General features: G+C 41.4%; 2 protein-coding genes across 2 annotated transcripts in view; one reads left to right on the forward strand and one right to left on the reverse strand.

Moving 5' to 3' along the window:
* Nucleotides 1-1,784, forward strand: part of dhx32 (DEAH-box helicase 32 (putative)) — a 27,132-nt gene extending 25,348 nt beyond the window's left edge. Inside the window, exon 11 of the mRNA XM_033033708.1 lies at nt 1,378-1,784. Coding sequence (XP_032889599.1) covers nt 1,378-1,570 — 193 coding nt within the window. The 3' untranslated portion in view covers nt 1,571-1,784. The remainder of the gene's footprint in view (nt 1-1,377) is intronic.
* LOC116981061 (BRCA2 and CDKN1A interacting protein) lies at nt 1,716-11,044 on the reverse strand. Its single transcript, XM_033033710.1, has 8 exons — nt 10,832-11,044; nt 10,144-10,218; nt 9,973-10,053; nt 8,055-8,144; nt 3,690-3,874; nt 2,327-2,495; nt 1,899-2,070; nt 1,716-1,815 (listed from the first exon to the last, which is right to left on the reverse strand). Exons 1-7 carry the CDS (start codon nt 10,988-10,990, stop codon nt 1,900-1,902), a joined length of 930 nt encoding a protein of 309 aa, XP_032889601.1. The 5' UTR covers nt 10,991-11,044; the 3' UTR covers nt 1,716-1,815; nt 1,899.
* Nucleotides 11,045-11,068: the final 24 nt, after the last annotated feature.

Genomic DNA, 11,068 nt, shown 5'->3' on the forward strand with positions numbered 1-11,068 from the left:
GGACCCCAACTGTACTTCATTCAATGCCGCTTCCTCGCCTACCTGAACTCTACTAAAGATCACAAGCTTGCCTGCCTCCAGACTGATCCTTCCACCGACACTCCTCGGCTCAACCGCCTGCAGGCCCGGGGCTCCACCACTGGACAGCGCCGCCTGCCTAAACACCATGAGGCCGAGCCACCACGAGGAGCAGCACCAACATCCACTGCCCGGACCACCGAAACTGCCGCCGCTGCCAACTCTCACCCCCTCCCTGGGGCCACTGCTGCCGCCGACCTTGTCTCCTCGGGACCACAGCCGCCACCGACCCGTATCTCTACTCCAGCCCTCTATGGGCCTCCACCAGGGACTCCGCCAACCCTCGCCTCTCCACCACCCACCAGCGGCCCGGAGCCTCACCAGAGATCCAGGCTCAGCACCAGGCCCGCATTCTCACACCACGAGAACTGCTGGGTCCTACTGCTCCCCCCACCCCCTACAGGGAGCCTCAGTAATGATGGATCTTCCCCTTACCCCTTTTAACCAGGTTACCCCAACCATACAATAGTCCTCACCCCACCCCCCTTCTGAACACCCACTATCGACCCACCAGACCTCGCTTCGGCCTCTGACCCCAACCCTTGTGTCTTCACCACCACTCCCGACTTCCTGATACGGTCTGTCCTCAACCGAGGCCTCATCTTCGTTTCCCCCCCCCCCACCTCAACGAGCTCTGGGTCCGCCACGAAGCAGAGCTTTTCTTCCATCGTCTCCGTGCCTTTATCTATGAGAAGGAGTCACCACCCAGTGATGACCCCTTCTCCAACAGTCCCCCTCTTGGGACTCCCCAGAATGGCCTTCTATCCACTCTAGACCTCTTTATTTCTAACTGCCAGCGTGACATCAACTGTCTCAACTTTTTCCACTCCTCAAACCCACTCTAACCTCACCCGAAGAAGGGTCTCGACCCAAAACATCACCCATTGCTTCTCTCCAGAGATGCTGCCTGTCCTGTTGAGTTACTCCAGCATTTTGTGTCATCACCAGTCCAGGTAAAATGTTTCCAACATCCATTGACTAGTGCAACACTAATATAGAAGTCTAAATTAAATATTTTATTTCAGAAAAAAATGCCAGTACCATTGATCAAGTTCAGGTTTATACCAATGAAGCCTACATTACCCTCGGTCTAAGATTGAGATGCAAGAAGGATAAATTGGTGGCCTCAGTTGATTTAATCATGATCCCTGCAGAAAGTACAAAGTCACCCACCAGTGTTAATTATTCCGTGACAATTTAAGTTGCATAAATTAAGCATTGCTGGAAAGTAACCCCGCCACACCAAGATATGTTTGAGAAATCAGCTTTTCTAATTTAATTGTATCTCTCTCTCTCCAGGTTTGTACAGCTTACTCCTCCATACTACTTCAGTAACATGCCCCACAGCGAGAGTAAAGAACTACTACAGGAAATTATTGATAGGTTAAAACTGTCAACAAATGGAGAACGACACCATGGGATAAACAAAGAAAATGATACAACGGAGAAAAACCTCAGCCATCCAAATGAAGACAAATGTACCATTCAATAATGGGCTAACTTGCATAATTACTGGATTGGAGAAGATCATAAGCTTACCGCACACAATGTGATTGTAGCCATACACAACCTCTCACAATGAATTGAATGACTAAAATCTTGTGAAGGGAGAACTCAATGGAGTTTCAAAGCTTAGATTTCAGATTTACTTTGTAAACGTTTAATATTCTTTTGTCTAAAGAACAAATTTTATTTGTTCATTAAAACCATATCAATGTAAAGTATTTTGAAATATTGAATTGAATTGAATTTTTTGTTTTAGAATTGAATTGAATTGAATCCTTTATTTGTCATTCAGACCTTTCGGTCTGAACGAAATGTTTATACAGATAAGTATTCTTTGAGTTTATCCATAACTGCATTTAAACGGTCAGCAGGCATTAGCATCACAACGCGAAGAGGTTTCATGGGAACGTCATCAAATGACCATCGTCCAGAGAGACAGCTGTCACACTCATTTTCCACGCTGTAGCTGAATTTCAGGGTAGATTGCTAGAACAAAGGCAAATAATTAGAAATGGGAAATCAAAATCAAGGTACAAAACAAAATATTTGATTTTATATTATGATGGATGCATATGTTTCACAGGTATAACATTAACACAGGAATTCATTTCACTGCACCTTCGTGTGCATGTGACGAATAAAATTGACTTTGAAATGTGGGACATGCTAACTCTGACATAAGCTCGAAGCATTAATGATCTAACCTAACACCATTGAGCAAATGGCAAAAAAAATAACCCACCTCATAAAAGAACTCGTCTTCTGCATTTGCAAACATTAAATCTTCTTTCGGTTTGCCCTTTTGATTTGGCTTTTTCTTTGCAACTTCAACACAGGCCTTGCTGATGATAAGGTAATAATGACACTTGCCACAAGATTTACCAGTCTTCTGGGCGTCAACCAATTCTGCTCTAAACAATCAAAAAGTAAGAAAAAACTAGGTAAACATTTCCATGACATGGCTTACAAATAGGATAGTAAATTGAAGTGCACTATTTTCAATGAATTTAAGAACATTGCAGAACACAGCAACGTTTGAAATCAGAAATAGAAACAAATCTTCAGAAGCACTCAGCATCAATGGAAGAATGTGCAGCATGATCTTCCATTAACTGAAGCATAGTTACGGTTTCTTAAAATATCTACTATATTATTTGATTATCACTGCATCTGTGACATGCATCATAAATATCCTCCCCATTGTTTCATCCCTTAACTTGTTAGAACTTGGCTCCAACTTTCTAGTTACAAGACTATTTAACTGCTCTTAGTCTTGTGGAAAGTGGAAAGATGTAGATAACTGCAAATTGTGGGTTTCCTAGATTATCCATTGAACCAGGCTGATTTACTGCTGAATTGCTGTTGGGAGTGTAAGGCACAACATTCAATCACTATGGCAGTATGCAATTCTGCTATTTACAATTTCTGCCTGGTTACATTCATTTTCAAGTGCCTTATGACGAAGGTGTAGTAAACAGTAAAAGTAGAGCATTTATTGATGCCAGGTCACTGGTTGGTGACCCATGATACCTTATGGGTGCCCAGCTGTAAGCTGCTAGATCTGTAACATTCATTGTAGTTTCATTTATCCCACAATAATACAAACTGTTATGTTAGAGATGATTTTGAAATGTAGGCTGTAAAATGTGCATCCATTTCAGTGGTGCCGCAAAATGAGAATTAGACTGTTCTTGAAAGTTACTGGAAGGCATGAAATTAGGCAAGATGCACCAACATTTAAAAAATGCTGATATGGATCTTTTAAGTTCCAGAAATAAAACTTAACTCTATATCAACAAATGCCATGCCAGAATTCTCAGCCGTTAAATACAAAGAGCAAATACAAAGTGCGTAATGAACATCCTTCCGTCATCTCGTCTCTTTTTTATAAAACAGAACACGCTAACCAGCAAGTACAATTACCACAGTATGCATTGAACAGCAGACTGCCTTAAACACTAATCAATACTGTGTTTCTATCCATAACAAGAACTTTTAACCAGTCTCACTGTACAAGTATGAGATTAGATTAGAAATGCAAGTATTCCTCCTGTTCACAAACAAGCCTTTTATTACAACATAATTGCTCAGTATGTGATCCTTACTGGAGTTGTTTGTGCAGGGGCAGAGCGATCTGAGGTGGCACATTAATGAAGCGCTCACTGATGAGAATGTTCACAGGCTTGCTGTTGTCATTTAGTATTTTTTCCAGCTGCTCAACTGCCGTCTGATGATTGGTCTTGCACTTGCTCAGAACCAAATCTTTAACCTGTTCTAATGATTCAGTTCCCTAAAATGAGAACAACATCAGATAGTCAAACTGATCATTACAATATCAAGATATAGATGTGTAGCAAAATGTCGCACCATTTCTCACAAGAAACATACAAATCATTCACATTGTAATTCAAAACATTACAAGAGCTAGAGCTATTAGACAAGATACAGTAGCTTCAAAAGTTTATCATATTTTGCTATATGGAGTCAATTGCAGCTCATTTTGAAAGCTGTAGGGAAATAAATAGTCATCAAGTATGGGAAAGGTATTTTTTGGCCCACACCATTCATGTTTTATAGCTGAACTAGTCCGGTTTGCCTGCGTGAAGAAATTGCCCTTCGGGTTCTTAAATCTTCACGCCTTAAATCCATGCTCTCTAGTTCTGGACCCGTCCACTCTGGGGAAAAAGACTGACCATTTATCTTATATTTGCTTCACGATTTTGTCTACTACATAATTGCTCAGTATGGGGTCCCGACTGGAGCTCAGCCCTTACACTCCAGGGAAAATGTCTCAGCCTTTCCATACAACTTTGCCCTCAAGCTTTAGTAACATCCTGGTGAATCTTTCCTGCACCTATTTCAGCTTAATGACATCCTTCCATGGCAGGGTGACGGGAACAGCACGCAATACTCCAAATGTGTTCTGAGTTCTTGTACAACTATAGCACGTCATTCCAACTCCTGTATTCCATGTCTTTATCAATGAAGGCACACATGCTAAATGTCTTTTTCACCACCCTATTGACCCACATTGCCACTTACATGGAATTTTATCTGTACCTTTTGGTTTCTCTACTCAATAGCTCTAAAGGGCCCTACCATTTACTGCTCAAGTGCTTCCCTGGTTTGGGTTAAATTTCATCCGCCAGAGTTGACAACCTTATGTAAACTTAGATAGCCCTCCTTGTTATCAAATGTAATATCAATTTTGGTAGCATCAAATTTACTAATTATGATAGACTACAATGCCATCCAAACCATCAATATAGATGACAAACAACAGTGGACTCACAAGAGTTCTTTGCTGCCCACAACTGGTCACAGGCCTCCAAACAGAAACTGGGCCTCCACTACCACCTTCTGAATCCTTCCACCAAGCCTATTTTGAATCCATTGGCTAGCTCACCCTGGGTTCCATGTGGGTTAGCATGGGAGTTTATTAAAAGACTTGCTAAAGTCCATATAGACTAATGCCCACAACCCTCAACAATCCTTTTGGTGACATCTTCAAAAATTCAAGATTGAGATACGATTTCCCACACAGTTGCAAAAAGATAAAGATATAATACTTTTTACAATTTTCTATTTACTTGTCCTTATGACACAGAATAGAGCAAGCAGGTTAGCCATCTCTAGATCTGGAAGATCAATATCGCTGGATTGGAGAGTTTAACAGCAAGGCTCATGAATGGGCAGGGCCTCGAGCGACCTAATTAGATGATAACGAGCCCTGTCCATGAAACTCCTCTAGAAATCTTTGACAGAAGGCAAAAGCCTGGATTCACCCAGGCTATCCATCAAGCATTTTCATTGTTTCCAAATTTCATTATAATTCAGTTAACAAACTAGCAAAATGGAGTTTCTTTTCCAGTTAATAGTAGAGAATATGCAAATATTAAGTGTTTTAACCACATTTTGTGAAGCGGTTTAATTTGGAGAGATAATTTGATCTTCTTAAAGAGTATTGTGTGTTTTTTTTTAATGAAGCCGCAACTATTTTGCTGTCAATTAATCAGCCAATAGCTAGAATATAGGTCAACCTATTTTGGACACCCGCAAAGTTTGAAAATAAGAGATCTGCGGATTCTGGAAATTTGAAACAAACCATAAAATATTAAGGAAAAAAACTCAACGAATCAGTCAGCATCTGTAGGAAGAAATAACATAAACATTACAGATCAGAGTTTGGACAAAGGGCCTTCGACCTGAAATGTTCTTCATTTCTTCCCTCAGCTGAAGCCTGACCTGCTGAGTCTTTCCAGCATTTTCTATTTTTTTTAATATTTGATTTCGTATTTGCATTTTATACATTTTCACCTCCCAACCATTTCATGTAGGTACATAACTACTACACACCATTTATGGAAATGTACATTTCTTTTAAAGCATAAACATACACAAAGCATCAGATGTTACTTCAATGACTTATATTCCACAATGTTCACAAAATTATTTAAGAAATTGTTTCCCAGACTCTACGTGCGCTGCCACTAATTACTCCATCCACTAATTTAATTACACGTAACGCATGAAACATGTATATTCACAAAAGCAACACTTGAATTATTTTATAATAAACAGTGAATGTCACTCTGGGTTTCTGCTCGCTCCCATTCCAAAAATGTTCTAAAAATTAAAATTTTACCATTCAAGCATACTCAGATATAAAAAAGTCAATGCATGTAGCTGGGCTACCTTTTATTCATTATCATTGGACCATTATATGTCCACCATGATTCTTTATCAAGTTATTGATACAGCTTGGCATGGAATTGACCAGATTATGAGTTTCCAAGGATTTTTTAATCTCAGTACCACAGTGGAATTATGGCCTTCTCCAATTTCCGGTAGCCCTTATTATCTCCTCCCCTTCTCAGCTCTCCCTCAGCCCTCTGGCTCCTCCTCTTCCTTTCTTCTTCCCGCCCCCCCCCCCCACCCTATATCACTCTGAAGAAGGGTTTTGGCCCGAAACTTTGCCTATTTTCTTCGCTCCATGGATGCTGCCACACCCGCTGAGTTTCTCTGGCACTTTTGTCTACCTTTGAATTATGGCCTTGAGTTTTTGTCTCATGAAACAGTCCTTTCCTTTTAGCCACTCCTTGATAACTAACCACAATTCATAATCGGAGTCAGGTCTGGCGAGGTACCATGCCAGTCAAGACATGTAGCCCCTTCTTTTGGAAAAATTGGGTCAGCACCTTATGACATGGTGCAAGGGCTTGCTGGAATATCCCAGATCCACTTGGAAAAGTCTTTGCCACCTCAGGCACTACTCTTCTTTGCAACACATCAATATATTGCTACAATCTCATCATTCTGTCAACTGGGCGCAGCAAACCAGCACCACAGTAGCTGAAACAACCGCAAAACATCTTTTCAAGATGTTTGACAAACTGGTCAATGTGGCATTTATCTCACCAATTCACTGACTGATCTCCAAACATGTCGGCTACATTGGCCTTGAACCAGGAAATGCTTTAATCGCTGAATAATACCCTTTGCCAGTCATCACATGTCCAATCTTTATATTTTTTGGACCCACGGTATCATTTTTTGTCATCGCAGCAGTTCGAAGTTTCCCCCCCTACAGGTCTTCTGGCTATACAACAAATTTCAATGAGGCGTTGGTGCACTGTGCTTTAGTTTATTGAGATTCCCATCTCCAAATCTTCATTCAGGGCATTGCTCATCTTTATTGGTTCCTCCTTACTTTCCCTAATCAGCAAGGCTTCATCTTTCGGAACAGTCTTCCTTTTGAGGCCGCTGCAGCCCCTCCTCTTGAGCGATAATGATCCAGTTTCAGACCCATAAGACATAGGAGAAGAATTAGGCCACTTGGCCCAGCGTGTTTGCCCACATTTGATCATGGCCGATCCATTTTTCCCCCTGAACCCCATTCTCCGGCCTTCTCCCCATAACCATTGAACAACTTTGCAATTGCTCACTCTAAGTTCGAGCAATATTGATGCAAGGTTCTTTGTCTGCCTCCTTGTAGATACCCATTTTGTGAATTGCTTGAGTTCTTCTCAAAACATAAAGTGGTGAACCTATGATGCAAAACTGGGCGGTGTACGGTTGTTATTTTGCCTTTAATTTATGTTGTATGTTATCAGTTTTATATACAAGAACAAATGGTGAACATAGAAACGAAAAATAGCAAAATCAGCCAGTGATTCAATTAATTTGCACAAGGATGTAGTAGCACCTCACAAAAGTGTTTTACTTGCAGTCACCATGGTTAGACAATAAAAATGTAAAACTCAATGGTATTTCATGAACTTAGAAGTTACCATTCTTGCAATTGCAAAACAATTAAGTTTTTAAGAGGACCTAATGCAGAACAATTAAGCAGCCAGAGTTACAATTACCACGATTCAACAATGTATAGATGACCAAACATTATTCAAGTGTGAAGACTAGTTCAGCCCCAAAGTTCTGTTTGGACCACTTAATGCATGTAATCTACATACCTTTCCTTCAGTCAGATTTACAACTGTGATAAATCCAAAAACACCACCCTCGTCGTCTTCGTCACTATTTTCATCAATAATTTCAGCTTGCTTTGAAATAGAAAATAACATTAGGTTTCTGAAACCTGGTTTCGTTTTAATTTCAGAACACATACAATTATAGTACACTACGTAAAACACTAAGTTTGACAGGAATATCAAAGTTGTTATACGTCAACAGTTCTTATTCTAAGACGCATCGTTAGCTTGTAAAGGTAACTTAAAAAAAAAAAAAAAAAATTAATAATTAAGATTGTACTATTCTTATTCCTAGCTGAAATGTATGTGGAACAATTCAAATACAAGATTTGGGGATGGAGAAATCAGGCAATATTAAATATTCACCTGAACCATTTACCCATTCTGATAGACCTGCTCTGCACATAAAATATTCTATTTTACTCTTCCGACTTCTAACTAGCTGCATGACAGCAGCAGGTTCTCAAATAGCCACAGAATTCTCATCCATGTAAATGATCAGCATGCCCAATATCTGTGCAGGTATGTTACAGCAAGGGATTCTATGGGATAAGATAAACATGCATTTGGAAAGACAGGAATGAAGGGATAGTCAGCGTGGCTTTGCCTGTGGGGAGATCTTGTCACAAATGTGTTTGCGTTTTTGAGGTAATTATGAAATTGATGAGGGTCGGGCAGTAGATGTAGTCAACATGGACTTCACCAAGACCTTTAATAAGGTTCTGCATGGTAAGCTGCTCTGTGATGTCAGATATCATGGAATCTCAGGAGAGATAGCAAAGATGTATAATTTGCTTTATGGCAGGAAGTACAGGTTCATGGTGAAATGTTTTTTTGACTGGAGAACCACAACTAGTAGTATGCATCTGGGGTCAGAGCTTGGCCCTTTGTTGTGTGTCATCTGTATCAACAATTTAGATGAGAATGTACAAGGCATGGTTAGTAAGTTTGCAGACGATACTAAAACAGGTGGTATCATAGCCCGTGAAAGCCAGTGAAAGAGGTTGTTGAGACGTACAGCAGGACCTTGATCAGCTGGGCAGTTGAACCAAGGAATGGCAAACAGGCTAGTTGTATTTGGGAAGTCAATGGAGGGTAGATTTTCATAGAGAACGGTAGAGCCCTGTCGAGTGTTATAGAAGAGGGACCTGGGAGTACATGCAATAATTCCTCTAAAGTGGCGACACAGATAGACAGGGTGGTGAATAAGGCTTTTGTTATGCAGGCCTTCATTAGTGTGGACATCGAGTATAGAAGTTGGGACTATATTGAACATTGACAAGGCTGCACTCAAGTTTTGTTCAGTGCTATAGGAAAGATGTCATCAAGCTGGAAAGCGTGCAAAAAAGATTTACGAGTATATTGCCAGGACTCAAAGAACAGTATTATGGGGAGAGGATATGCAGGCTAGGAATTATTCCTTGAATCATAGGAGACCGAGGGATCTTATAAAGGTGTATAAAATGAGGTACATGGGGTCAATGTATTATAACTTCTAATTAAGTAATGTTTAAGCTACCACATGCAATTCTTTAATAACAATTACATAAAAGTCTGAAATAAGCACTGTCTAAATTTCTGAATGTTTCCTGCATTCGGTTTTAAGACAGATTTTTATGGTTCTGCTTTTCAGTAGATATGAAACGTTTGCATACAAAAGATAAAAACAAAACATTCATCGAGAGATCAAGAAAAACTCACTTTTAAATATAAAATATTAGTTAATTTTAACAAGCTGTACACAGAATATTTGGTGGGGTCATCAACCAATTTCAGAAATCGAAGAAATCAAACCAATAGCAATATTCTTATTATCCAGTCATTATTATTCCCCTAAATTCTGCTCAGATACATTTTAAACCAATGTATGATAACCATTTTGTGGTTGATGTTACCATACCCGAATAACACTTCCAACATAATTTTGCTGTATGATGATATCAGCTAATTCCGAGAGATTCACACTGGCCTTGAGAAATAACTGTAAACAATAAAGACAACAGTTGTTAGCATATGAAACAAACCACGTAAATTTTCCCATTGTAAGATAGCTTTACACTTCACAAGTCACCTGCTGTAACAGTCTCTTAATTCCATTGCAATCGCCGTCAGATATAGCGTGCGCTTCAAAATCTACTTGTATTTCCTGCAAAGCAGAAAACATGGACAATGAAAATTGGATACAGTTATCCCCCCCATGTAACAGACCATATGGGGGGGGGGGGGGAAGAGATAATGTCTGTTATTGCCGATTGTCCAAGTGTAATATGTAGCATTTCATGTGTAGAGACCCAACAATACAATTTAGTTTGAGCAAGAATTGCACTGCCAGAGGTGCCTTTTCTCAACTGAAAACAAACCCTTAACTATCCAAAGCTCCAAGGTGCTTATACCAATACAGGAAGTGGTGGTGGTGGTAAGGCACGACCGTGGAAGTAGTATGGATCGGCAATGACAATGACGTTGGCACCCACCCACCCACCCCTACCGTGCTCACTCCTCCCTCACAGTTGTAGGCCCACTCTCTCTCTCTCTCTCCCCCCGCCACTACCCACGTCCCCCAACAGGCATCATTTTTACCCCATCGGCACAGCACCTCTCCCCGCCACCCTAGCCCCTCCAGCTCCACCACGCTTCCCTCCCTCAGAAACACTCCATTTCACTACCCGCCCGCCCGGGCGCGCAGTTCAGCCCCGCTGCATCACCCGGATCCCCGTCACCCCTGCTGCCACGTGGGCCCGGGCTCCCGCTGAACGCACCTGCTGCAGGTCCAGCTCGGAGCTGTCGCCGCTTCCATCAGACTCTCCACCGGACCCGGTCTCTCCCCCCGATTCGGATCCTGACCCAGACCCAGACCCAGACCCGCTGCCGTTCCCCACCGCCCCGACCACAGCGCGACGCTTGGGCCGCGACGCCATCTTGCTGAACTAGAACTACCGCCGCCGGAAGTCCACCCCACAGACACTCCCCTGTCCAGCACCACAGGCGGTGCGGCG

The sequence above is a fragment of the Amblyraja radiata genome, chromosome 15, assembly GCF_010909765.2.
Source record: "Amblyraja radiata isolate CabotCenter1 chromosome 15, sAmbRad1.1.pri, whole genome shotgun sequence".
NCBI classification, from domain to species: Eukaryota; Metazoa; Chordata; class Chondrichthyes; order Rajiformes; family Rajidae; genus Amblyraja; species Amblyraja radiata.

Bases quoted from the DNA above. Each gene is read 5' to 3' on its own strand.
- LOC116981061 (XM_033033710.1), bottom strand. From the start codon at position 10,990: ATGGCGTCGCGGCCCAAGCGTCGCGCTGTGGTCGGGGCGGTGGGGAAC. The intron at 10,219-10,831 runs GTGCGTTCAGCG...TCTGCTTTGCAG, and splicing joins CCGAGCTGGACCTGCAGCAG to GAAATACAAGTAGATTTTGA. The intron at 2,071-2,326 runs GTGGGTTATTTT...CCTTTGTTCTAG, and splicing joins AAGACGAGTTCTTTTATGAG to CAATCTACCCTGAAATTCAG.